At 36.5% G+C, this 27,980-nt stretch overlaps 5 protein-coding genes, 1 non-coding gene and 1 pseudogene across 18 annotated transcripts; 6 read left to right on the top strand and 1 right to left on the bottom strand.

Annotated features, from left to right (window-relative positions):
* Positions 1-25: 25 nt before the first annotated feature.
* On the bottom strand, positions 26-2,800 carry RIBA3 (monofunctional riboflavin biosynthesis protein RIBA 3). Its single transcript, XM_021964697.2, has 7 exons — positions 2,578-2,800; positions 2,159-2,492; positions 1,678-1,899; positions 1,242-1,567; positions 1,005-1,134; positions 603-899; positions 26-454 (listed from the first exon to the last, which is right to left on the bottom strand). The coding sequence occupies exons 1-7, from the start codon at positions 2,628-2,630 to the stop codon at positions 188-190; spliced, it is 1,629 nt and encodes a 542-aa protein (XP_021820389.2). The 5' UTR covers positions 2,631-2,800; the 3' UTR covers positions 26-187.
* Positions 2,801-3,374: 574 nt separating this feature from the next.
* LOC110762057 (UDP-N-acetylglucosamine (UAA) transporter family) lies at positions 3,375-9,137 on the top strand. The gene is made up of 10 exons (XM_021964650.2): positions 3,375-3,834; positions 3,933-4,139; positions 4,233-4,298; positions 5,351-5,449; positions 6,340-6,431; positions 6,941-7,053; positions 7,851-7,939; positions 8,162-8,248; positions 8,353-8,421; positions 8,508-9,137. The coding sequence occupies exons 1-10, from the start codon at positions 3,724-3,726 to the stop codon at positions 8,619-8,621; spliced, it is 1,047 nt and encodes a 348-aa protein (XP_021820342.1). The 5' UTR covers positions 3,375-3,723; the 3' UTR covers positions 8,622-9,137.
* Positions 9,138-9,998: 861 nt separating this feature from the next.
* Positions 9,999-10,070, top strand: TRNAH-GUG (transfer RNA histidin (anticodon GUG)). Its single transcript has one exon. It is a non-coding gene; the product is annotated as a tRNA-His (tRNA).
* Positions 10,071-13,317: 3,247 nt separating this feature from the next.
* Positions 13,318-15,769, top strand: LOC110762075 (11S globulin seed storage protein Ana o 2.0101-like). The gene is made up of 3 exons (XM_021964671.2): positions 13,318-13,783; positions 14,363-15,080; positions 15,443-15,769. The coding sequence occupies exons 1-3, from the start codon at positions 13,588-13,590 to the stop codon at positions 15,594-15,596; spliced, it is 1,068 nt and encodes a 355-aa protein (XP_021820363.2). The 5' UTR covers positions 13,318-13,587; the 3' UTR covers positions 15,597-15,769.
* A 658-nt stretch (positions 15,770-16,427) lies between these two features.
* LOC110762073 (glutelin type-D 1) lies at positions 16,428-18,628 on the top strand. The gene is made up of 3 exons (XM_021964670.2): positions 16,428-16,902; positions 17,296-18,013; positions 18,272-18,628. The coding sequence occupies exons 1-3, from the start codon at positions 16,707-16,709 to the stop codon at positions 18,423-18,425; spliced, it is 1,068 nt and encodes a 355-aa protein (XP_021820362.2). The 5' UTR covers positions 16,428-16,706; the 3' UTR covers positions 18,426-18,628.
* Positions 18,629-21,424: 2,796 nt separating this feature from the next.
* Positions 21,425-24,681, top strand: LOC110762085 (DNA repair protein RAD51 homolog 4). Of its 12 annotated transcripts, none has more exons than XR_015836451.1 (9): positions 21,425-21,673; positions 21,821-21,900; positions 22,003-22,121; positions 22,215-22,296; positions 22,488-22,589; positions 22,938-23,025; positions 23,281-23,351; positions 23,663-24,136; positions 24,562-24,681. XR_015836451.1 is itself a non-coding variant. In XM_088254426.1 (9 exons), exons 1-9 carry the CDS (start codon positions 21,547-21,549, stop codon positions 24,610-24,612), a joined length of 870 nt encoding a protein of 289 aa, XP_088110552.1. In that variant the 5' UTR covers positions 21,425-21,546; the 3' UTR covers positions 24,613-24,681. The 12 variants fall into 12 exon arrangements, 11 of the variants coding, with proteins under 11 accessions (XP_088110552.1, XP_088110553.1, XP_088110556.1 ...); XM_088254426.1 differs by having other exon boundaries at positions 23,663-23,812; XM_088254427.1 differs by having other exon boundaries at positions 23,663-23,812; positions 23,944-24,675.
* LOC110762084 (cytochrome P450 93B2-like) lies at positions 24,682-27,503 on the top strand (annotated as a pseudogene). Its single transcript, XR_015836450.1, has 2 exons — positions 24,682-26,271; positions 26,681-27,503. The product of XR_015836450.1 is annotated as a cytochrome P450 93B2-like (transcript).
* Positions 27,504-27,980: the final 477 nt, after the last annotated feature.

Raw genomic sequence — 27,980 nt, 5'->3', positions numbered from 1 at the left:
TATATTTGGCTCTTCAAATTACAATGTTTGAGATGTTTTAACTGCTTTCTCATTTGAGCACTTAAAAATGGATTGAAATGATTATTAACAAGAAATCAATAACAAAATCAATGAACTCTCTTTGGTACATAAAGAAGAAGCCTTATGAATTTCTATATCTATATGTGTGTGGTAGCTATGTATGATTTCAACTTTCACTGTCTGATTCTGGTAGGCCTTGGTTGTTATTTACATTCGGGTTGATGAATCCGGATGAAAGCCCTTGAATATCAGAACCATAAACATGTCCCATCTTGGTTCGTTTTGTTTCCAAGTAGGTCTTGTTTTCCTCTGTAATTGGTGTCAACACTGGAACCCTCCCAACCACAGCCAACCCATATCCCTTTAGTCCAGTGAACTTTGCAGGGTTGTTCGTCATTAGTCTCATCGTTCGAACCCCAATGTCTCTCAGAATCTGCTTACAATCATTCACAAAAATTGTTATTATATACATAATTGAAATACTATCTCGTTACGTTTCGATCACGTAGGTTTATGTTCGTATTCATAGTCTAACAATACAAGCATTTGTTATTATTAAGACCATGGTTTGTGAAACTGACCTGAGCACCGATCCCGTATTCGCGAGAATCAACAGCTAGTCCAAGTTCTATATTGGCCTGGACTGTGTCATGGCCTTGGTCCTGCAGATTATAGGCTTGAAGTTTGTGACCAAGGCCAATGCCTCTTCCTTCATGACCTCTAAGGTAAACAACAACTCCTCGACCGGCTTGCTCAATCAGCTGCATTGCCAAGTCCAACTGGTTGCCGCAATCACACCGGGCTGATCCGAATATGTCCCCTGTCAAACACTCTGAATGAACTCTTACCAGCACATCTTCTCCGTTCCCAATGCTTCCCTGTCGATGTTCGATAGAAATTTAGCAGAAGGTTGGCACACATATTAACCTTTCCGAACACCAAATGATCCTTCTTGTTTTTGTACAAGAAAGGTTCATGCATACCTTCACAACGGCAACATGTTCTGTTCCATCTAGCTTTGAGTTGTAGCAATAAGCCTGAAACAATCCCCACTTTGTAGGTAAACGGGAAACTGCTTTTCTTTCCACCAATTTTTCCCTCTTTCTCCTGTACCTATTAGCATAACATACTATATGAGCAAAATCAACAATCATAGTTCTAAATCATTCAAGGCAAAACTTTCTAAGAAATTTTTATATGTGGTTGAGTAGATTGTTTACCTGATCAAATCAGTTATGGAGACAATTGGAATGGAGTGGTCTAATGAGAGTTTTCTTAAATTGGGCAAAGAGGCCATAGAGCCATCTTCTGCATCAACTACAGCTGAGAGAACAGACACTGGCCTCAAGCCTGCCAGAACAACCAGATCAACCGAAGCCTCAGTGTGGCCGGCTCTCCTTAGAATGCCGCCATTTCGGTACTTGAGAGGAAACACATGGCCAGGCCTTCTAAAGTCTTGTGGCTTAGAATCATGAGATGCGAGAGCTACGACAGTCTTTGCCCTGTCTACAGCTGACACTCCAGTAGATGTTCCAACTTTTGCATCCTTCAAACACAAACAAGAAAAAAATAGATAAGTAAAGGTTTGCTTCTTGTTAAATTGCAGCCTATGTTTTCAAAATGATGGAGAATTCTGAGGCGTTTGCAAAGGATTACCACTGTGATTGTGAATGTGGGGGCAGATGAGTCTTCTTCCTCAGTCTCTGGTGACATCAGAGGAAGCTTCAGTCTTTCAAGATCCTCCTCCTTCATGCCTACAGAGACAATCCCAGACCCTTGCTTGATCAGGAATGCTACGTCTTTCGGACTTGTGAATGATGCTGCCATGACTAGGTTTCCTTCCACTTCCCCATTTTCATCATCTACAACAATCACAAACTAAACATAAAAAAGACAAATTAGTGGAATTTTAAGTCCTATTAAACCCAAACAGTGGAATTTTAACTTAAAAATCATTCTACAATGTGAATCTAATATCATTGACTCATAGCTTGAATTGAGCTACAAAACCTCAGCACATGCTTATCTATGTACACATAATATTCAATGAAATTCACAATAAGATTAATTGTTCTACCAAAAAAAAAACAAAAGATTAATTGTATTTGTAATTCCCAAGAGCAATAACACTTCCAACCTTTCCTTGGCTTAATGTGTTAAGAGCCTGCTCTATGGATGAGTAGCCCTCAGATGGGCAATCAGGGTCGCCCTCAGCTTCACTAACAAAGAAATCAATGGTCTCTGGTGTGATCTCAGCATCCAACGTCCCAAATGGCACTGCTGAAGCTGCCTCATCCAAGCGACCCAACAAAGAACCATTTTGATCAATTCCCTTTAGGTTATTAGCATCACCAAAAAGGTCCCCAGCTGCTCCAAGGCTACTACTTCCAGACACCCCAATAGCCCAAGTTGTTGGATTCAACCACCTTTGCCTGTACAGGCATTGACGAACCACAAGAGACTGATGCACACTGTGACAGAATCACCCGAGTTATGAGTTCAAATTTCATGAATGACAGTTTTTTATTAATTTTAAAAAAAACAATGAGAAAGAACCTTGAGCTAGTGAGGATATAGGGGAAGAGGGGGTGAAGAATTAAAGCATCCATGAACAGAGGGATTTGAGAGACTTCAACTTCTTCTCTAGTTGTTTTCTCTAGGAATCAGAACTTGCATATTGTGTGCTGCACGAAGGGAAGAAAAATCCCACCTCTAGTTTCGGATGTGCTTGCAAGCTTTTGCTCTCAGAGCCGTTATCCAAAACTTGAATAAATGTACGGAATTGTGAGCCACATTATTTTCTGTATAAATTTGGTTGGTGTGATGGTGACATAAAAAGAATTGGATGCTGCTTTCAGTTGGATTATCCTCAAACAAATTGTAGTTTTGGAGCCAAAGGACGATGATTAGAATAAATGCAAGAGATAAAAAAAAATTAACAAAAAAATTAACCATAATTTGTACATTTAATTACTCATAGTTCAGCCATTTCATTAAAAAAAAAATAGACTGAGATCATTGGTGTGTACAAGTTATGACTATTTTTCATTAAGTGTGATGGTGTGTAAGTCATGATCATTTTTCATTGGTCTAGATTCCGTCGACAAAATTGATTGAATTTAATAACTTAATATGCGCTTATAATATACTTTTATTTTTCGATGATTGCATATTTTTTCAACATTTCTCTATTCTGGATGGATTTCCAAAGAATTGAAAACACATCAACCGTTATTCTGTAACATCATCAAACAGCAGATGAGGGTTGACCAAATAAACGGTTGATCTTGTAGTGTACAAGAACAACCTTTTCTTCAACCCAAAAAGTCCAAGTTGGACAAAACACCCGTCTTCGGGACCTGCTGACATGTCCACACTTTTAAAACCCAGAGAAAGCGAAAATGCTTCAACGGCCTTCCCACAACAAAACACAGAGAAATAGCCGCCGGCGATTGCGAAACGCTGCTCACTTGCGCGACTTGTTTCGCTGAAAAAATTAAATCAAATACAAACTAAAAAAGAAAGAAGCTTTTTAAACCCTCTCCCGCCACGTATCCCCAAGCTCTCTCTCCCTCTCTCTCTCTCTCTCTATTTGATCCCCAACCCTCGGGCTCCACATCATTTCTCCGGCGACCAAACGGCACCGCATTGACGCGACTTTCCAAGCGATAGCCAGTCAGCTACGCTCTTCGTTATCGGGCCATGGCCGATACGGCGCCGTTATCGATTGTTACGCAGCCGAGCAAGCTATGGAAGGGGGTTTTCGCCGTGGCCGGAATCATGACCACGCTCGTCACCTACGGCGTTCTCCAGGTCCAAATTTCTCTCGCATTCCTCCAGCTCTTCGAATCGATCTCCATTGTCATCATTTTCATGGCGAAAAGCTTGAATCTTGCTCCGTTTTCGTGCAGGAAAAGATTATGAGAGTCCCGTACGGGGACGACAAGGCGTTTTTCAGGTACTCGTTGTTTCTCGTCTTCTGCAATCGCATTACGACGTCGGCGATCTCCGCAGGAGCCTTGTTGGCGAGCAAGAAGGCTTTGGATCCCGTTGCTCCGGTCTACAAGTACTCCTTTGTATCGGTTTCAAACATATTAACCACTACATGTCAGTATGAGGTGAGCTGTGGGCTTTAATTTGGTAAAACATGTATTGTTTGTTTTGGTTTTGATGATTTGGTGCATTTTGGTTACTGCAAATTCTTGTTGCAGGCTCTCAAATATGTCAGCTTTCCTGTTCAAACACTTGCAAAATGTGCCAAGATGATACCTGTGATGGTGAGAAGAAGACATTGTCTTTAGTTTTGGTACTTGATTGTACTATTTATGAATAGTTATATCTGTTTGCTTAATTTTTATATTATTTTGTTTTTGAGTACTTGAGGCTCTAACATAAATAAGGTGTGAAGTGTTTATCAAGTTGAGTGACATTTTGTTCTGATTTGAAGTTTTGAACCATAAAAAAATCCTGAAAGCATTCAGCTTATTTAGTGTACTTGATGAGAAAGAACACCACATGTGCTAACTAGAAGACAGATAAAAGAAAAATGGATAATCACTTAGCTATAACTTCATGAGTTGCTTTCTGAATAGCCTTCCCTTCTGAATTAACCAGCTAGTTTAGGGAAATGAACCAGAAACCAAACTGTTTTGTATTGCTCAGAGTGTCATACATCTTATGATCTCGGATGATTTATGATCCCGCCTTTGCGTAGTATGAGGAGGAAGGTGTGGCAGGTGGAGCTGTGAAAGTTTAGTTTATATGTTAACTTTACATTAATAGCATTCTAGGTGCCTGTAAGAAGTCATCAATCATGGTGATGATTTTGAATGTGCCCAATACTTGTCGAAAAGAAAAAGGTTGGCCCTTTATATCCACTATATTAGTGAATGTCTACATATCTGAAAATTTGGTATTCCCTGTTAAACTAATACAAAATGAACACCTAATGCAAAAGCTTAAACAATGGGAAGATACATTTATACTCACACTACCACTCCCTCAGCTTTAGGACAGATTGAAGTTTACAAGCTATGAAGTTAGCTGTTGAAGCCCAGGCGTTGATGGAAAGGTCAAAAATATAGTATAGCCTGTATAGGGTGAACAAAATAGGCACTAACCACTGTAAATGTAAGGACAAAAGCTGATAAACAGGCTTTGAATGATTAGTGGTTTCCAAATGTTTGAGCATGCGAAAGTTGAGCTTGAAGTGAGACCTGAGAAGTATACTAATCTAAAATATTCTTAGTGACTTCATTATCTTTTTTACAAAGAACAATGATCTTATTTTCTTTGGTTTGCCATTTCATGCTGTTATTTTTTTATGCAGGTTTGGGGCACTATCATTATGCAAAAGAAATACAAGGGACAGGACTATTTGTTGGCATTTCTAGTGACAGTGGGCTGTTCAATATTTATTTTATATCCGGTATGGCCCTAGTCTCTGATTACCTGCCGACTTCCTTAAAATTTACCACTGAGGCATGCACATGCAAATGATTGTATTTTGAAAAGTGGTGAATAATTGTCTGCATGCTACCACTTTGCAATACTTGTAAATGCTGTAGTCTCTGATTCCCAGTGCAAGTTTCTTTAGCTTCCTGAATCAGGGGGTGCACATGCGGATGATGGTATATTGGGAACTTGCAACAAATGTCAGCAATTTTGCATGCAGACTTATAAACTTCCATTCAATTTCTTTCTATATGTAATCTCATGCAAGATTGGAATACCCAAAAGTAGACTTTTGCCTTTGAAGTGTCCTGAACAATGGCTACTGTATGGGGTGTGCTTACTGATATTATTGTATATATGGAATTGTATTGTTACTTCATGAAGAATTCTCTAATTCATTAAATTTTATATTTTATGCTCTTGTACTGATTAGTTTTCAATTGGGTTCAAGGTGTTTTCCTTTAGTTTCATAGTTGCCTTAGAACTGTAAGAATTGTCATCTCTCAATTTCAAAGGAAAAGATTCATTCCAGTTCAGGTTGCTTATCATAAAGAATTGGGTAACTTCAGTACGCTTGCTACGTTCATGCATATCTTAGTATGATCACAATGTGTGAGGGCATTTGACAAATAGATGTGGTGTTCTATGACCTAAAAGCAATAAACTTCTATCATTTAGCAACGGGATATTTATGTCTCATTTGCTGGTTTTCTGAAATGGTCTAATTAGTTAGAGGAGATTCCATCTTTGTTCATGCATGGGACTGTTGTGTGAGATCCTTTTGTTTGGTGATGCACAAAATTTGGGTTAGTATTGTAGTTCTTTGATATAAATAGAAATAATTGTTTGTGCTTTTGATTGTAGGCAGGATCTTCCGAGATTGGTCCATCTGATATATATGGTAGAGGAAGAGAAAATACTGTTTGGGGCATTTCCCTTATGATTGGTTATCTTGGGTATTAATTTGAACCCTCTGTTTATTAGATTAATTAGTTATGCTTAATTTTAAATTTGTTTGTTGCTAGCTGCTAAAATGAACATACAGTTCAGTACAATTCAAATATATTAATTTATATGAAATTAATACCTGTTATACTTACTTTGATAAAGGTGTGCCATTGAACTTTTTCTTGATGCTTACACCTTTCTCTGAGGCAAGTGAGACACTTAGACTATCAAAATCAGATTGCTAGGATAACAATGATTTATACCAATGCCACCCCATTATACTAAATTGCTTTAAATGCTCCTTTACAGAAGTAAAACATACCAAAACAAGTAATTTAAAGTTTCGCACTTGTAATTGATTATGAGTGTAGCGCTGTGACAGCATCGATGATTTTGCTCTTGTCTATTTTCCTTTTGCTTCGTTTTTCCACTGTTTAGCAATAACACAAATGTTTATGCAACAAGATATTTGGAACCAAAATTTTATATATTTAGTTTCTTATTTCTGTTCTAACAGGTTTGATGGCTTTACAAGCACGTTCCAAGATAAACTGTTTAAAGGCTATGATATGGAGATACACAATCAAATATTTTACACTGCATTCTGTTCTTGTGTTCTCAGCTTGACAGGTAAGATCCTTATTCTAATCTTGTTGATCCATTAGTAGTTATGTTAATTGCACTGGGGGATATTTCATAGTGGGGTTGTCTGTGCTTCTTATTGCTTAATGGGATTCGTTTGTTCATATGTTGTCAGAATTTATGTTGTGGATTTCGTATCATTATCTTGACTGACTCAGGATGCATAGTCAAATTTCAAAGTGATCCAAGCATTGTTGTGTTTGTGTTCTACTTGAAGGTTGTGAATTTCACTATCAGGCTGTAGGTACCAAGCAATCATAAATTTGTTTTTCGATCGATAATCTACAATTTTAGCTCATACATCGAGTTCATATGCTTATGCTAGTATGTTAGAACCTTTTACTAGTTGTGTAGTTGATTAATCTTTTAAGTCTGTTTGGTGTATGTGGATAAAGGAAGATGCCATCTACATTAATTTGCTGATGGCATGGAAAATCTCGCTTGCAAATATGAATTATTTGTTAAACATATTTAACTCGTTGTCTAGAAGATCTTGTCCTAGTTGATTAGCATAGGGGGGTTTGCTGACTTGAAGCTTTGAAACCCTGACCCCCTTCATGAAGAGGGGAAACCTGTTGTCTAACTTGATTAATCGCTCATTGTTGTTCAAAATGAATGGTTTCATTGTGAGCCACTGGTTGATCACTGATCTGGTGTTTGAATATTTTATGAGTTGTTTAAAATAATCTAATGTACAAGCCTCCTTTATTTATTTATTTATTTTTGGATTTGATTTGTTTCTTTTGCATTGAAGTGGTGGGTTATTTACTGTGCTAAATTTTCAGGTCTTATATTACAAGGACAGCTGCTTCCAGCAATCCATTTTGTTTCTAGCCACAATGATTGTTTCTTTGACATTGCATTGCTTTCTACTGTAAGAGATCTTTTCTTCCTATTATGGTATCTGTTTTTTCTTATTTAATTACTTTGTATTCATTTTAGCAGTTGTTTTTAATTTTTTGGTGCTTATGTCCATTGTTCAAGTCTTTCTGTCTTTCCTATCCTGTCCAATTTTATTTTTCTTGCCTCGTCTTCTTCTCTGTCTCTTGTTTCTCTTTTCTTTTCCTTGGTTATTTACAAGTGGTTTGTGTTTCAGGTAGCAACAGCTAGCCAATTTTTCATTTCTTACACGATTCGCACATTTGGTGCTCTCACATTTGCCACAATAATGACCACAAGACAGGTGAATCATATCTCTGCAAAATAATCCTTGAAATTTTTTTGTTCTCAGTTCTCATGTATCCATGCTTCTAATATATGGTTTTTTCGTTCTCTTTGGCAATGAAGTTGGTCAGCATTATGCTATCATGCTTGTGGTTTTCACACCCCCTTAGCAGGGAACAATGGATTGGAGCTGTAAGCTTCAACTCAAACCTAATTATATTTTGCCCTATTTTGGATTTCCTGAAACCCAATAACTCTGCTTTTATTACAATGATCAGGTCGTTGTCTTTGGTACCCTCTATGCAAAAAGCTTCCTGAGAAGTGCACCAAAGCCTTCACCTTCCCAACAAATGCAGAATGGAGCTTCTCTTCCAGTGAAGGGGATCCCTTGATAGTGTTTGGGTTACCAGTTGCCATAATATGTTGGACTAGGTACTGCCTCTAACTTTGACCAATGTGCAGCTTTGGTTTTGCTAGTGTAGAGCTGCAACCTACGAGCAAGTCTTCGATGTGGTGAAATTGATCTAAATATAGACTTTAGACCACACACATGCATACGGATTCTAGAAGCAAGAAGTCTCATTGGAGACCTACGACTCATAGAGATGATCAATTATAGACTAACTAAAGTAGCAAGGAAGTTTTTTTTTTCTTATATACTTTTTGGAATACACTACTCGAAAATGTATAATGCAACTGCGCAAGCAACATTTCGTTCGAGAGTAGAAATAGAAGGAAAAAAAAAAAGTTTTTCCCTTTGAATGAATTTTCGTTTCCTATTTGAGATCCGTTCTGTTCACCCTGTATTTTCGAATCCAATCAGGTCTCCGAGAATATTTGGTTTTCTAGCTCGTTAGGGATGATGTATTTTTGACATTAAGTGATTTTGATTCTTGTTTAAGTTCTTATGGGATCTGGTCTTATTCTCTCAAGGCAAGTTTAGAAAGAAAATAGAAGTGTACATGGTTTTATTGTTTGTCAATGAAATAGAAGAATATTGAATCTATAACGATTTAAAGAAACCTAAAGTAGATTGTAATTACAATTCAAAGAATATTTGGTTTTCTAGTTTTTTCTTTTTTGAAATTAACTAATTTTGTTGTTATTTAATTTCTTATTGACTGCGTTCTATGTTGACTTTAATTGAATTTGTCTGAAGAGATAGAGTAGTATCCTATTCCTATCCTGTGTTTTAGTGTTTTAGTGTTTTAGTGGGTGAATTCCGGCCTAAATTTTATTGTTAATAGCTCAATCATTACTTCACGCCAAAATCAGGTCTTCAAATATTATGCGCTCGAGTTCTTATCAATTTTTCGATTTGGAGAATGAATTGTGAACTTCTGAAAAAAGAAATTAATTATGCTAGCTATTTGCACTGGGGAAAAATAAACTGAAAAAAAAAAGGTTACTATTTTCACCCGAAGAAAAAAGAAAAAATAGTTATACTAGTTTGATCCAATGTGTTAAGTTAACATACACAGTTAGCCGAATATTTAAAAAGTATAAATAATTTTTTTTGGTTATTCGTTAATCATCTATGATACGCTCTATTTCTTTTGAACAAAATTACTATCGTTTGGCCAAAAAAAATTGTTCAAAATGTATAAAGAAATAAATTTGTTTTTTTGTTTCGTTTTAGGTCGGATTTTAAAGATTTGGACATGTGGACGAAAGTTGTGTATTTCAAGTCCACCAAAGTTTTTAGGCCTGGATCTGGGCTTAAATATTTCAGATATTTAACGTAAACGAACGCACACAAGAACAACAAAGTGGCTGTAGTTTAGTGGTAAGAATTCCACGTTGTGGCCGTGGAGACCTGGGCTCGAATCCCAGCAGCCACACACTGGTTTTAATTTTTCTTCAGTTTTTAAAGACGTAATTCAATTTGTCTTTGGGATAAGGATTGTATTGAGGAATTTACAAAAAAAAAGAGGTGACATGGAACTCAAATGCTCTGACCTAAATATTGGAGTATAGCACACATTTGCCATTTTTCATTATTGGGTTAAACTAGTATCTTGGTCAATATTTCAATTTATGTCTGTCAAATTTTGTAAATAATATTTGGACATTCTAGCTCCGATTTCTTTCTCTATCTAGTATTGTGGGCTTTCATGCCCTCGTTAAAAAAAATTAATATTATATAGAATTTTTGTTGTGCATAGTCTTGTTTATGTTTATGTTTTTTTAAAATATTTGCAGAGTCTTGTTTACTCTTTTTTTTTCCCCTTTAAAATGAAATTGATGTATTATATATATATTTATATAACATTTGTTTCATGCATGAAAGGCAATGATATAAACAATGCCAACCCAAAAATTAAATGGACAAACAAACTTTGCAAATGAACTAATATGTTGCTTTCTTTATTGGAATTATAACATGAAAGTGATTTTGCATATTAGTTATTATTTTCAGTGAAACTGCTAGTTGGAGGAGCTCGAGGGCACTTTGGGCACTTTGGTTGACGACGAGAGTTCCAATACTTGATCAAACATCTTTTACCATGTTGTTGTATGATTAGATAACCAATTGCCATTAGAGATAATTCAATTTGCACTCATAATTTTTATGTATTATTTAATTATATTTCTCAGAATTCTGTTGTATTTTTGGATGGTTGCAGGTTTTGATTTTCCTTTAATTAGTGTTTATTTTTCAATATATTAAAACTTAATACTGTTAAGTTTGGGGTTACTTAAATAGGGATCCCGAGCCTCTACATTTACACGTTGTGCATTTATTTGCATTTCGTCTAATTGTCTAAAACATGACACATCATCTGTTTAAAATTGTTTTTTTTTTTTCTATAAGAAAATTTATTTAAAACTCATAATTGTTTTATTATTTAAATAAAATAAAAATAAAAACAAAAACAAAAAACCACTCCCTCTAAGCGAGAGGTGAGGGGGGAGGGAGGTTGCCACAAATCATCACAGCCATTGATGATTGAAATTATTTGTATTTCCTTTACAACAATATGCAAATGGGCAAGTGTGAGAGAGGGGGTAGGTATCTTGGATTGTATGGCGGCTTGGGTCGGGTGGGTAGCGGAGGCGGAGACATTGGTGGTAAGGGGGGAGGGGGGGTTGGGTTTCTAGTTCTTTTAATTTTGGATTTTACGAATTTTAATTGAATTTTTAAGTTATTGGATTTCGTTTTAAAAAGTTTTTTAAAGTTTAATGATGTGTCATCTCTTAAACAGTTAAATTATTATAATGGTTGAGATGTTGCGAAATGCGGGTAAATAAGCAATATGTAAATGTAGAGATTCAAGATCCCTTAAATAGGCATGTGTAAACAAAATAGACAGAGAATATGAGGGGATACTAAATTTGGGGACAACAAATCCGCTCCGGGGTAAGGGGTTGTTATTATTGGAGGAGGGAGGTCGTGGAAGGGGTTTTCGGCTACTGAGGTCGTTGAAGGGTTTTTGGGCCGTGGATAGGTTACATGGGTAAACCCATTTTCTTTATGTTTTCCAATTTATTATTATTATTTTATGAATTATTTACAATTGACTTTAATATTTAAAATTATTTGGCTATTAAAAAGGTGAAAACAGTTTCATGTGCACATCTTGTGAAATGTTTTAACGGAAAATTTAACAAACATAGACGGAAATGGGACATTAGCACTAAAATGAAGTGGGTGGTAAATTGCCAAAAAAAAAAAAAAGTATTGGGAATAAGATTTCATGTGTTTGGATAAAAGGTATTCAACAAATATTATCAAACCGTGTTCAGTTAATATCTATACAATTTTTGAGAAATTATAGGATTGCATTCATAATTTAGCTAAAAAAATCAATAATCACAAAGGATCATTACAATATTCATACAAACTAGCCAATTAATATCCATACCTAAAAATAAGATATTCGAATAATATGACACCTCATAAAAGGAAAAAAATAATATGATATGATCCTGATAATATAGATAAAAAAAAGGTATCCGACTAAAAATAAAAAATAAAATTGAAGATTAGCCCCATCGTTCATCCATCTCCTGGTCTTTGGATTAGTACATTACCTTATTAAATCAGGTCACTTCACCTCATCTCACACTGAATCTATTCCCAACTTTATTTTATCCTTTTGGTATTTCTCTATTTGCTTTTAAAAAGTCTTTTATTCTTTCCCAAATATAATTTATTTTAAACTGTTTACAAACAACATTAATGGTTTTTTCTTTTTATAAAAAAAAACTATAAATTATTTTTTAATACAAACGATAGATTAAACTTGCAAGGGAGGGTTTCTTACACACAAACATACTATCAATGTGTCATGAGTGTTTGAATTTGAGACCATTGATTTGAAAGTCATTTTCCCTTTTCACTAAGCTAGACCTTTTTTTTTTTTTTTTTAATCAAAGTGAGATAACTTCATTGAAACAACAATGTCACTAAGCTAGACCTTGTTAGCAAAATAACATAAATTATTAAATAAGATAAAACATGACATTTTACCGGTTCTTTTCGTTTTCTCTTATCTATCTTTTCGTTTCCTCTTATTTATCTTTTCATTGTAAACCTATTTATTGGAGTCCATAATAAAAACCCATTCCTAATTATGCAACCTTATCTAAATTGAGGTACAATTGTTATTATAACACAATCTCTATAATCAAATATGGGAATGAATCTCCCAATAAGTTATCACTCCTATCCTATTTATATAATAAATTGGTACAAAAGTAAAAAAGAATCATATAAACTCACATAATACTAAAAACTCATATGAACTTGTGAAACAACTTGCGTTAAATGAAATAAATACGAACTAGATTTAGGATAGGAATGTAACTAAAGTGGGTAATTTGTTAGCAAAGTGATCCAATAATTTTACATGTTCTAATAGTATAAATTTGATTTGATTATAATCATGAATAAAAATGATACTTCAAAAATGTACTTACCATTGACTATAATAACGATGAGATATCAATAAATAAATAAAAATTAATATGGAGCAATATATATATGATTAAAAAAATAAAATAAAGAAATAGGATATAGAGAAAGAGCGAATTTTATGCATAAAATATTGTGTAATAGAACAATCCTAAGTCTCTTTGAATTTGAACCAATCCCCTCCCATTCGGGATTTAATTTTCAACAAGAAGTAGAATCAAATTACCAATTTAATTACATCTTATCCTAAATTTAATCTCAATTAATCCTTTTCCAAATGAGACTCTAACTCTCCCTCCCCCCTCCTATATAATATACACGCCCAACCACATGCACTTCTCATCGTCATTCAGCTTGATCATATACTTTCAGTCATTTTTCTCTCGTTTTGGGTTTTGTGATTTGGGTTTCTGGGTTCACAGAAAAATCGTTTAGAATCAATGGAGATTGATCTGTCACCAAAGTTGGCCAAGAAGGTGTACGGTGGAGATGGAGGGTCCTACTTTGCTTGGTCCCCATCTGAGCTTCCCATGCTCCGTGAAGGTAACATTGGCGCTGCCAAGCTTGCTCTTGAGAAGAATGGGTTTGCTCTCCCCAAGTACTCTGATTCTGCCCAGGTCGCTTATGTCCTCCAAGGTATCGACTTTTTTTCTGTTTTGTTCTGTTATTGCGATTTTTATAGTGCAGAATTCTTGTTGATTGGTTCAGTTTTTCAATTCTGATTTCATTGAATGGATTTGGATTTCAAAAATTTACCCTTTTGGCTTTTGGTGCATTATAACATATATGGATTTTCATGATCGGATTGGTCTTATCTGTTTTCTTGTTTGTTTTGCTTAATTTTTGTAGATCATGAAATTAATGGAGGAGATCATGTGGGTTAAAGTGATTTGGTTGTTTGGTTTGGGAATTATGAAATTCATAGATGAAGATGTTATGATTGCATCTTTTCTTTTAAACTATTCACACCTTTTTGTACATTATAATATATAGGTGTTTTGAATGATATTGCTTTTATATCTCTGTTACTATCTCTGTTTTCTTTATAAATAAACAAAAAAAAAAAACTTTTTTTCTTTTTCATATGTTTAAATTCAACTGGAAACTTCAATAAGGTGAAATTCCGAATTAGCAAATTAATAGGCTAATTGTTATGTTTTGAATTCTGTTTTTGTTTGATTTTAGTTTAACTTTGCTTTTCTCGGGTTCCTTTAGGTACTGGTGTAGTTGGGATTGTCCTCCCTGAGAAGGAGGAGAAGGTTCTTCCAGTTAAGAAGGGTGATGCTATTGCCCTCCCATTTGGAGTTGTTACTTGGTGGTACAACAAGGAGGACACTGAGTTTGTAGTCCTTTTCTTGGGTGATACTTCAAAAGCCCACAAGAGGGGTGAGTTTACTGACTTTTATCTGAATGGCTCCAATGGCATTTTCACTGGCTTCTCAACTGAGTTTGTCGGTCGAGCATGGGATTTGGAGGAGGATGTTGTGAAGACCCTTGTTAGCAAGCAATCTGGAAAGGGCATAGTTCAGGTTAGTGGGGCTAACTTGCCTGAACCAAAGAAGGAACACCGAGATGGCATGACATTGAACTGTGAAGAGGCTCCTCTGGATGTTGACATTAAGAATGGTGGAAGAGTTGTTGTGCTGAACACTAAAAACCTTCCTTTGGTTGGTGAGGTTGGACTTGGTGCTGACCTTGTTAGGTTGGATGGAAGTGCTATGTGCTCCCCTGGATTTTCTTGTGACTCCGCCCTGCAGGTGACTTATATTGTTAGGGGCAGTGGCCGTGTCCAAGTTGTTGGAGTCGACGGTAAGAGGGTCTTGGAAACAACCATCAAAGCTGGTAATTTGTTCATCGTTCCGAGGTTCTTTGTTGTTTCAAAGATCGCTGATCCAGAAGGCTTGGAATGGTTTTCTATCATCACTACTCCCAAGTAAGTATTTTGTTCTTTACATTATCAGATATTCTTAGTGTTTCTTATTTGTCCGCAATGTGCTTTTCTCTTCCCTGATTTTGATTTCATTGTTCTTGATTTACGCTCTGCTTGTTAAACTTTTTCTTTCATCTACATTTATTAGCTCTTCTCTAAAACCTTCTTAAAACCCTTTTTAGTGTTGATCCACACCTTGCTTGATGTTTAATTTTTCCATTCTCTTGAGGTTTCCTTAATCTGCAATTGTTTCTGTATCAAAAACTTATCATTGGGGGCAAATGGGGTCCTTGTGTTTTTTTACCAAAGTTTTTCAAAACTTGGTGTTCAACAATTTGCTGATTCATTTGTTTTCTGTGCTGCAGTCCCATATTCACCCACTTGGCTGGAAGCATTGGTGTTTGGAAGGCTTTGTCTCCTCAGGTGCTTGAGGCTGCCTTCAATGTGGATTCAGCTACAGAGAAACTTTTCCGATCGAAGAGGACTTCTGATGCAATCTTCTTCCCCCCACCCAATTAAGCTCAGTAGAAACTTTTCCTGTTGAAGAGTACTTCTGATGCAATTTTCTTGTTTATGTTTGCTAGTTTCTTTATCCGAATAATTTAATTAGTATGGATTTGCTTTGGGGTTGTAATTAAATTTTAGACTTCTATTATATATGATGAGTTTTGGGGTTTCCTCAATATTATTGATCTCAAGTCCAACATCCTTTTTTCTTGAATGTATACAATATCAATATCGAATCATTGAATAATATGAGAGATGAAAGAAGATAATTACAGGGTTTAGTGAATTTAGGTGGATGTAAAGAGGTTGGTGGATACAACAAGATTACTTTTTGTTTTTTTCTTCTTTTTTTAGGTCTCTTTTTGCAAAAGGATAAACTTATCATCAATAAAAGCACTCAAAATAAAAGTAAAAAAAGTTAGAGATTAGCCTTATCATACCAGCATGCGCTACTTGGACAACATTTGAACTTGTTAAATCTGGTCATCCTATATTTTTTTTTTGGGAATTGTTAATAAAGAATGAAAAATGTATAATGACTATTTTAGAGTGTCAATTAACATCTTTAAATCAAAAAAATTAGCATTTATTTTTATTTTCTTGATATACACGATAGAGGGAAGGAGGAATCAACATCGGGTGCAAAAGTAAATACACTTAATCACTTGAGTTAGAAATCTCTTGCATATCTATTTATCTTTTAGTCAAAGCATTAAAGCAACGTAAGGAAAAAACTATAAGGGCAAAAATGAAAAAAGCTACATATTATTAAAGGAGAAATATAGAATTTGAATTTATCCCATATGCACTTAACTATGGTACTACTACTAACTCTTGAACTAATCTGCTTTAATCCCGGAATTCAAGAGCAAGTAAGTAGAATCAGATTATCCATTTTTAGTCACATCCTATCCTAATTTTAATCCAAATTGTCGTTAATCCATAACTCTCTTCTATTATCTCTGTAACACATGGCCATCCTTATAGCCACTCTCACTCCTATATATGCACACCCAAATACACCTTCTTTTCATTCACTCACGCACAGCTTGAGCATATAATTCACTATTTTCTCGTTTTGGGTTTTGGGTTTTCTGGGTTGAGACTTAAAAATCGTCAAGAATGGAGATTGATCTTTCACCCAAGTTGCCCAAGAAGGTGCACGGTGGAGATGGTGGGTCCTACTTTTCTTGGTGCCCGTCTGAACTTCCCATGCTCCGTGAAGGTAACATTGGCGCGGCCAAGCTGGCCCTTGAGAAGAACGGGTTTGCTCTCCCCCAATACTGCGATTCTGCCAAGGTTGCTTACGTCCTTCAAGGTATAATTTTGTTTTCGTTTCATGATCGGCTTGATCGTATTTATTTTTCTTGTTTGTTTGTTTGTTTGGTTGCTCATTTATTTTTGTGGGTCGTGGAATTCGTAGATGAAAAGTGATTTTAACTTTGACATCAAAGAAGATCTTGAAATTGTTTAATGAATAGTGATTAACTTTAAAATTAAATGAGATCACGTTTGTTTAATGTGGTATAATTGCATATTTTATTTTCTGGGATTTGTCATTATTATTATACCATATAGAATTTTGATGCGATTCAATTTTTTTTTTTAATGCCCTTGTTGAAATCAATTTAGCACCTACCCTGTTACTATGAGACCTTAGGAGCTTGTGGTAATTGTTATGTTTGAACTTTGTTTTCTTGTTTTCCTATAGGAAATGGTGTAGTTGGAATTGTGCTTCCTGAGAAGGAAGAGAAGATTCTTCCAGTGAAGAAGGGTGATGCCATTGCCCTCCCTTTTGGAGTTGTTACTTGGTGGTACAACAAGGAGGACACTGAGTTTGTAGTTCTTTTCTTGGGTGACACTTCAAAAGCACACAAAAGGGGTGAGTTCACTTCCTTCTATCTGAATGGCTCCAATGGCATTTTCACTGGCTTCTCAACCGAGTTTGTGGGTCGAGCATGGGATTTGGAGGAGAGCATTGTGAAGACTCTCGTTGGAAAGCAATCGGGTAAGGGCATAGTCAAGCTTAGTGGAGTTAACTTACCTGAGCCAAAGAAGGAACACAGAGATGGTATGACATTGAACTGTGAAGAGGCTCCTCTGGATGTTGACATTAAGAATGGTGGAAGAGTTGTTGTGTTGAACACTAAAAACCTTCCTTTGGTTGGTGAGGTTGGACTTGGTGCTGACCTTGTTAGATTGGATGGAAGCGCTATGTGCTCCCCTGGATTTTCTTGTGACTCCGCCCTGCAGGTGACTTATATTGTTAGGGGCAGTGGCCGTGTCCAAGTTGTTGGAGTTGACGGTAAGAGGGTCTTGGAAACAACTATCAAAGCTGGTAATTTGTTCATCGTTCCTAGGTACTTTGTTGTTTCGAAGATTGCTGATCCAGATGGCTTGGAATGGTTTTCTATCATCACTACTCCCAAGTAAGTATTTGTTTCTTTACATTATCAGATGTTCTTAGTGTGTCTTGTATGTCTGCAATCTTCTTTTCTTCCATGTTTTATTGAAGCATACTCTTGCTGCTTGGAACACACACATGTAAATTTATTCCCACCACACACAGAAGGCATAATTCAGAAATATTTGGCACTTTCTTAAAAACTTTTTAGTGTAGATCTATGCTAAGCATAAAAAGTTACAACTTGGTGTTTAACATGTTGCTAACACATATTTTGCTGCAGTCCCATATTCACCCACTTGGCTGGAAGCATTGGTTGTTGGAAGGCTTTATCTCCTCAGGTGCTCCAGGCTGCCTTCAATGTGGATGCAGATACGGAAAAACTTTTCCGGTCGAAGAGGACTGCTGATGCTATCTTCTTCCCTCCACCAAAGTGAACAAGTTTAGCTTATATCTAGTTTCATGGTCCAAATAAAGGCATTTTGCAGTTAGGGATTTCTTTGGCTTCGTTTTAAAACCTTCTTCTAGGGAGATGTCATGTTAGCTATTATGGTTTAATTTTGGAACTTTCATAAATGTTAATAGTAGTGGCTTTTGGACATGCCATATTGCTTATAAAATCAATACCAATTTCGTACTCTGTTTAATTGAAGATGATTTAGCTGCATATGCGCTTTGCATGTTGGAATTCTTGAACTTGCTTGAGATGGCTTTTGGGTGTCAAAGAGCTAAATTTGTGGCTTTAGCCCACTACTGGAGATGACCTAAGTTTTCCCCAAAGGCCCCAACCTCCCATCAAGATCGATTCCTTCAGCCTTTTGTGTGCAGGGAGGCTCGAGTGAGGGGGTTTTTGTGAGCAGTTATAATGAGGGGGGTCCTTAATAGCCATTCGATCTAGTGCATAATTATTATTGGAATGTTGGATTGAACTCTCTCATTGTAACCCCTCAACATAGACTCTCATTATAGAAGCTCCCTTCATGTTGATATACCCCAGCCTCGCCCATAAGTTATGGGCCATAACAACCTCCTCACCTCCCCGAGTCTCGCCCTAATGTCGCCCAATCATTTATTGTTTATCAAAATAAATAATCATGCTTTTATTATTATTATTAAACTTACTCTTGAATTTCTTAAATAATTTTTAATTTATTTTGGGTTAAATAATTTTTTGATCTCTCGGTTTAACATGAAAATTCAAATTGGTCACTGAGAAATTGTTTTAGCCAAATTGGTCGCTGTGTTTTCAATTTATAGGAATTCCGTAATCTTCCATTAAGTGCAATTTTTATTTATTTATTATTTACGAAGCACATGCAATTTTCTTCCTCTAACTCAACGAGATAGGTTATATTGTGCTCTTAGGCTTTAAAAAATTAGGGGAAATCTAGAGTTGAAATCAAAATTGTGAGGTATAAAGAAAATAAAAAAGCCAAGCCAAATTAAAATGAAATCAACAACTTGGCAATATATTTTGGTGTTTAATCACCTTGATTATGTCTCCACAATACATTTCTCATTCAATCGATTCAAACTTTAATATAGCATCCAATAAGTGACCTTATACCTTACAATTTTGATTTCAACCCAAGATTTTACTCAATTTGTTAAACCCTAATAACACAAAATACCCTAACTCGTTGTGACAAGACCTGACCCAAATTCCATTTTGGAATTTGAGCCGAACCCTGTGCGTGTCCGACACCTGGCGAGTGCCGGGCATCAATGACCAAATTGCCCTTCTAACAAAACAAAAATTCATTAGGTTTTGACTTCTGTCGAAAATTCGACAGTCTCCCCTGTAAATGCACGTTTCCCAAAATTTTACACCTTCATGAAACACAATTTGTAATCCCAACGTTCAACATGCAACAAATTTACATCCAGACTATACTACTACAACGTATTATTTTATGTTCAATCAACTAAGAAGTTTTAAATATGCCAACGATGTCTAATTCAATTGAAAAGGGCCTTGAGTTGCAGACAAAAGTCTCAGGTTCGAATCCCCACAACATTATAGTTGTGTGTATGTGTGTGAGAAATCCCCTTCTCCTGTAGTTTGGACTATCGCTTGTACTAAGAAAAAGACTTTTAAGTCCCTCCCACATGAGAAATACTTACATGAAACGAGGATAACACTATTTTGCTATCCCCGGCCAATCACAGTATGCCATGCTTAATAAATTTTCCACGTGGAAACTGTAATTGGCAGAGGATAGCAAAACAATGATCTCCCCATTTCATACAAGTTTTTCTAATCCCGCATGCGCAGGAGCAAACGCTTTTTTCTATCCAATCAACGAAGAAGTTTTAATAAAATTTGAAAATTAAAAATACACCATCATTCCCAATTTCCCACTCCCATTTATGCTCCTAATTCCACTTAAAATATATAATTTTTTTTATATTAAAAAAAACTTTTCTTTTTGGGTTTCCATGAAAGCTAAAAAACCAATCGAAAGTAAGAGTGGGAAACTCGGCCAGTTAAGGGCCAGTTTGGGATTGCTGTCACTTTTAAAAAAAGTTGCTTATACTGTGCTTTGAAAATAATTAGCTGTAAAGTAAAGTAGCTCCATGTTTGACAAATAATATTTTTAAAGTGTTGTTAATACAAAAAATAGTCTCAAAACCGTTTGATAAATTTTAATGTAAAACTGTTGTAACTGTGAATAAGAACTAAAATAGACATAATGTTGAAAATGTTATGCGCTAATCATGTGGTGGTAGTGGTGGTGGTGGTGAAAGAGATGGCGGTGAAGGTGGTGGTGGTGTTGATGAAGGTGGAGGTGGTGGTTGTGGTAGTGGTGGTGGTGGGGATGGTGATTGTGGAGGTGGAGGTGGAGGAGGAGGTGGTGCTGGTGGAGGTTGAAGAGGAGGTGGTGGCCGCGGTGGTGGCGATGGTGTTGTGGTGGTGGCGGTGGCGGTGGCGGAGGAGGATGTGGCGATGGCGGCGGCGGTGGTGGTGGTGAAGGTGGATGTGGATGTGGAGGTGGAGGTGGTGGAGTTGGATGTGGAGGTATAGGGGTGTTATTTTTAGAAATTAATGATGATATTTTGGGAATTAAAAAAATAGATATTTATAAAAATACCCAATCTTAGACATGTATTTATAAAAATACCCAAGCACTATTTAAACATAGAAACATACCCAAAATGGGTTTTGGGTATTTGTGTAATGATGGATTTTGGGTATGTTTATAAATGGGTTTTGAGTGTGTGTAATGATGAGTTTTGGGTATGTTTATAAAGTGTTTTGGGTGTTGGGTATTTTTATAATTTCAGCCCCTATTTTGGGTATTTTAGTGAAACTCCCTTAAAAACATTCATCTGTATTTCTTTTGAAAGCAGTTTTGAAAAGCAACTTAGAGCATGCTTTTAAAAGCTGATGTCAAAGGCCACTACTTTTTAAAGGGCAACTGCTTTAACTAAAAACTTTAAACTGCTAAACTTTAAAGTGAAGCAGATTTTGGGGGAAAAAAAGCAATCCCAAATACCTCAATCTGCTGAACAAACGCTTTTTTCAACAGCGTTGCATTGCGATTTGAGTCTAGACAAATGTGTTGTGTGGATACTGGAAAGGAGAGCGTGAAAGAAATGGCACCGTTGAAAGCTTTGGAGGCAGCGTACCCAATACTCGACCCCAATTTCCAGGCCTTTTGCGCCTCTCACGGTATTTTCTCTGGTGAGTTCCATTCCATCAGTTGTAAAATTTGCTTTAAACCCAATACAGTACATAAATTTCTATTTGGGATCTCTTGGATTTTGATACCCAATAGAGAATATGAATAGCACAGGTTCAATTTTGTGTCTTATTTTCTATTTGGTGCAGTGGAAGATTTCCTCATTCATGACCTCTATGAATTAGCTGCATTTGCAGAACAACAGCCTACATCTGAGAAATTAAAGCAGGTTTTTTTTTTCCATAAGAATTTTATTTTTCACAGATACATGTTATGTTTTAACAAAGATACATTCACTTTAAACAATTATATCATGTTATGTTTGGGCTAGCCGGGCATTACTCAGGTCCTCTCTATTATTGATACTCAGCATCAACCATGGTTGAATGGTATGGAGCTTTTAGATGATGCTCTACTTAACAAGCATGTACTGTCAACTGGGTGTGAAGGGTATGCTTAGCCCAAACACTGACCTATTCCTTTCACTGCTTTTAGACTTTTAGTAATACTAAATGTAATGTTTTTCGGGTTGCCATGAACCAGAATTGATTTGTTACTTGGAGGCGGATTACGTGAGGGACAATTAACTGAACTTGTTGGGCCATCTTCTTGTGGTAAAACACAAGTAATTCACTTTGTTCAGCAATTACATAAGATTATGATAGCAATGATTTCAAATTTTCAGTTTACAAGTCAGAGTCTTTCATTTGAGTTTGAATGTCATTTCTTAAGTACACTGTGCTGCGCCAATGTTGTGATCACCTAAATAAAGATTTAAGCATATCACTAATTCACTATTTATATTTGTGACAACAGTTCAAAAGTATATTTAAATTCTTGGTGGTGTTCAGGTTTGCCTACTTGCTGCCTCAAATGTTGCAACAAAGCACATGGGTAATGTTGTATACCTGGACACTGGTAACTCTTTCTCACCCCAACGAATTGTGCAGTTTGTTGTTCATATCTCTGGCCGTGCCTTTGATGAGGTCATACCATCAGTTTTAGAGTAGAGTTTTCTTTATTTTGGTTGTTTCAGTTAGCCCTTTTACTCAAGTGAACTACTGCACTCTCTGATATTTCCACATTGATTTTAAGTTTTAACTGTAGGCTGGAAAAAGAATTTTTCAGAGAATAATGAATGGCATTGTATGCCATTCTGTGTTTGACATCTTTACAATGTTCAATGTGTTTGACAAAACGAATTTCCTTCCCATTTCTGGATAGAGTTTCAATTTTCCTTTTATTGATCATATGATCTGGTTCCAGCTGCAGAAACGAGGGCAGGTGCGGTTGCTTAATGTTGATTCGATCTCTTCACTAATTACCCCGATTCTTGGGAACAGTGGTTCACAGGGTATAGATCATTGTATGCAAATCACAGTTTTCTTCAGTTTCTGGTTTGTTTCAATAATGTTTTTCCTGTTCTCTTTTCTTTTTCAAGTATTTCTCTCATTTTTTTTAAAATAAATTGTTTTTCATCCAAAGAAGGTTCACTTGAGTAGAATTTTTTTTCTAATTTTCATATTTGTCCATTCATGCAACTCAAAAATGTCATATGCAACTTGTGAAGATGAGAGTTCATTGACTCATGCTTGTGGAATAACTGCAGGACGCGCCTTGATGATATCTGCTGGGTATATGTTAAAGAAATTAGCACATGAGCATAATGTTGCGGTACTGGTAAGTTTTCTCTTGGATACATGTTATGCACAATTCTCAGGTTAACATAATCCACAGGTGAACCACTGCCCTCTTAAAATTAACATAGAAAAGCTGTGGCTCTATAAAGTTCATTTTGACGTGTAGAAAATATAATGTTTGTAAATTTTTAAAGCTTGGATCAGTTTCCATTTCCGCTTCAAGCTTATTTGCGTCTCCATCATCATTTTGTTTATCACGACAGTAAATTTAGTTTGAAAGGGTTCATTGAATAGGTCTTTAGTTTATGCTTTCACCTTTGCGGTAATTCTATAAATGAAATAAATGTGAAGGTGACCAATCACACAGTGGGTGGGGAAAGAGGTATTCCAAAACCCGCTCTTGGACAGACCTGGAAGAGCATCCCACATGTGAGGCTTGTACTTTCTGGTGATCATGGAAACAATGTCCGGAGTATTTCAGTGCTAAGACACTCATCCATGGTAAACTTATCCACATTAATCGTGATTGTGGTGCATATACTGTTTAAACCGGATTTGCGCACAGCTTTACTACTATTACTTGTTTTCCTCCCTCGTTGCAAATAATTCGTTGTTTTTTGCTTACGGCATAGATTAGCTGAAGAATGCTCCTGCAAAGTTTTCAATTTAGGAGGAACATCGTCGTTGCTTCCGTAATGCAATCGAAGAGTGAACGATGTAGAAAATTGAAACTATTCCGTAATGCAATCAAAAATAGAAACAGAGAATTATAGCAATTATGGTTGATTCAAGTTGTACTTGTGTCCTACACGAAGGTTAGGAAGAGTAAGTCATTTACAAAACTGAAGCTACTTTGTAACACAATACTGTTAACACCTTTATAGGAGTGCTCTCTTTTATTTATTAATTTTCTTCGCCTGGGATTCTCTTTTATTGATTTATTTTTGCCTCGTAGTGGGGCTACATGTCTAGAATGCATAGTTTTTTCACACTACTGACTACTTGGCTCTCACCACCGCGGCCTTCATTGACATTCTACTTCCTCACTGCCGCAACCGTAACTATCATGCAACCACCACTACTCATACCACTGCTGCCACCAACCACGACCAACATCACCAACCAAACCACTTTCACCTCCGGCATTGCATTCAGATTCCATCATGATTAACATGTTATAAAAACAATAAAATTTGCAAATTCTAGGAAATTTCCAACTACTTTCAAGTGTTATAAAATCATGTTACCAGGAATTCTTCACGGCTGGGATAAAGATGAAAAATGGAGGAGGTTTTCTATAAATTTTGCTGGAAAAAGGGAGCGTAGAGGGTGAGGAGGTGATACTTACAAGAGTTCACATTACGGTAAGGATTTTTTATTTTTTAGTTTTTAGTTTTTAAACAAATGGAGTTGGTTTGCATTATGCAATTATTTTTTATTTTTTATTTTGCTTTTTGGTAAGTGGATTATATGTTAGAAGTGTCATGCATGCATTTTAGGACCTGTCATGTTTTGCACACGACAATTGATGCATGTAGGACCGTGTGGCAAGGCATTTCTTGTGTATGCAAACGTGGCATGTGCAAAGTATAAAACTTTGTTATTTTCTTTTTGGCATTGCTAACTTCTGGATGCATATGCATATAATCACGGAATGATTATAGAATATTACAAGAGTACGGTCATCTGATATATCTTGTATATGTGTTATAATATAAGTGAATATTTATTGATATTATTCTCTAATACCATATTATAACACGAGTATAAGATATATACCACATGGACACATGACCATACTAATGTAGTATTCTATAATTTCTTGTAATAATAGGGTGTCACATTAGACAGTTTTCCTTTTAGCTATGTGCGACATATATATAACGATGAAAGTCATGGGCCGTTTAATTAGAAACCCATCATGAGTTTGAATAATAATTATTTTGGAGTGCTACAACATTTCCATTTGAGAATAGTTGATCAAACAAGAACAAACAATCCCATTACACAGTTAGCCAGTCTTCTCACAACTAAGCTATAGCCATGGCACTTGAGCTAGTCCTACTCTTGATCCTCTCTATTCTCTTAGCTATCCCTCTTCTTCTCTTCCCAACCCTAACCTCCAAAATATTCCAAACCCACCTTCACCTCCCTCCAAGCCCCTTAGCTCTACCCATCATAGGCCACTACCACCTCCTCGGCCCTCTCATCCACCGCACCTTCCACAACCTCTCTCTCCGCTTCGGCCCCTTATTCTCCCTCCGCCTCGGCTCGCTCCAATGCGTTGTCGTTTCCTCACCGGACCTAGCGAAAGAGTTCCTCAACACCCATGAGCTCTCCTTCATATCCCGTGCTCAGTCCCTCGCCATTGAAAGCATGACCTACAATGCTTCCCTTGCTTTTGCACCTATGGACCTTACTGGAAGTTCATCAAGAAACTGACAGTGAACGAGCTTCTAGGAAACCGTAGCATCAACAACTTAGTTTCCATTCGAACCCAAGAGTATCTTAGGCTTCTGAGGTTCTTGGCCAAGAAAGCTGAGAGTGTTGAAGCTGTGAATCTCACTGACGAGTTTCCGAAGCTTTGGAACAATGTGATCTTGCAGATGATTGTTGGGAATCGGGGTTTGAGTGCCGAAGGTAGGGAGGTGCTGGTGGAGGAGGCGGGGGTGGTGGTGCGGCAGGCCACAAGGCTTTTTGGAGAGGTGAGTTTGTGCGATTTTTTTTGGGTTTGTAAGAAGTTGGATTTGGGAGGGTTTGTGAAGAGAATTGAGGAGACGCATAGGAGGTTGGATGTGTTGGTGGAGAAGGTAATTAGAGAACGAGAAGAGCTGAGAAAGAAGGAACGGATGGAAGAGGAGGAGGAAGTCAAGGATTTTCTTGATACATTGCTTGATATGTTGGAGAATGGGAGTGCTGAGGTTGAATTTACAAGACTTCACCTTAAGGCTCTAATTACGGTAATGATATCTATCTATAATTCTTAATTTACGTGTGGGGAGATTTAAGACAAAAAATTATTTATTTCATTCAAGTTTTTCCTTTCATGCATGTTAGGAATGAGCTCAACATAGTTAATTAATTTTTTGAAGAATTATTTTTTCATATAAATCTTTTGAGAATACTTATAGAGATAATCAATTCCAGTCGTTGATTCTTCATAATGATTTACAACTTTGCTTCTCTATATTCTTGGTGTATGTAGAAATGTATTCTGTGAAGTCAAAGTGCAGATATTGCATTGGTATATGAGTTCTTACTTTACCTTGACAATGTTGAAAGATTTTAATATAATTATCAATGAACCTTATATTCTAGATCTAGGATGATGTTTTACTTTACTAAAATCAACATAAATATTCTTTTCAGGATTTATTCATGGCTGGAACTGATACAAATGCAATTTCACTAGAGTGGGCATTGGCAGAGCTCATCAACCACCCAAGAGTGCTCAAGAAAGCAAGGGAGGAGATCGATCGAGCCGTCGGAAATCTACGAGTAGCCGGAGAATCGGATGTTCCAAATCTTCCATACATCCAAGCCATCATAAAAGAAACACTTAGGCTACACCCACCGGTGCCTTTGGTCACAAGAAAATCTGTACAACAATGTAAGATTGGGGGATATGACATCCCTACAAACACAATGCTACATGTGAATGTTTGGGCCATTGGAAGGGACCCAAAGAACTGGGAAAGCCCACTAGACTTCTGGCCTGAAAGATTCTTGCAACTCGGTGAGGACGATGGCCAGATGAGTGCAGTGGATGTTGATGTTAGGGGCCAACATTTTCAACTGCCATTTGGGTCTGGGAGGAGGGTGTGTCCTGGTACGAACTTGACCATGAAAATGTTGCCTGGGGTACTTGCGGCTTTGATTCAGTGCTTCGATTGGAAGGTTGATGGGTCTGATTGCAAGAGGATGAATGGTTATGATGTTCTTGAAATGGATGAACGGCCTGGATTGACTGCTCCGAGGGCGCATGATCTTGTGTTTGTTCCTGTTGCCCGCTTCAGCCCATTCAACATCCTTGACCCATAAAGCAAACTTTTTTATTTATATGTTGGTCATAAAAATATTGTTAAAGTTTATTGTGTGTGTGTTGTAGTAATACCCGTAAAGGGAAAATAACTTTAATGTATCTTTCTATTTTACAGCTTTAATGAGAAAGAAATAGCTTCTGTTTTTCTTAGTTCTGATGGGACAAAATAGTAAATGATAAGGCTAACAAAGTAATGCTTATTTTGATATTAATCAAAGCCAACAATAATGTTGCCCAAATTTACCGAGTTATTTATTTTCGTTTTTAGACATGAATTATTGATCTTGATTCATGTTTGTGTGCTGCAACAGGTCAGCCCGGATCTCTACAGTGACAACAACACAAGACTGTTTACCTACTGGACTGTGTTTGGATGAAGAAATTCAAAATTTATAGAATTTTAAAATGACGGAATTTCGATTTCTATCATTTCAATTTCTGGCAATTGAAGATTTCAGTGTTTGGATTTATGTATGTCGAATTTTGTAAATGGCACTATGGAAATTGTGAAATAACTGCTGAGAAATTGACAATTCCTGTCACATCCTGGATCGCTCCGCCGTAGCACGATATTGTCCGCTTTGGGCCTCCCTCTCTGTCCTCACGGTTTTGTTTTTGGTAGCTCAC

Source organism: Prunus avium, chromosome 6, assembly GCF_965620075.1.
Source record: "Prunus avium chromosome 6, drPruAviu1.hap1.1, whole genome shotgun sequence".
In the NCBI taxonomy this organism is placed as follows: Eukaryota; Viridiplantae; Streptophyta; class Magnoliopsida; order Rosales; family Rosaceae; genus Prunus; species Prunus avium.
This window is presented reverse-complemented; position numbering and strand designations above follow the sequence as displayed.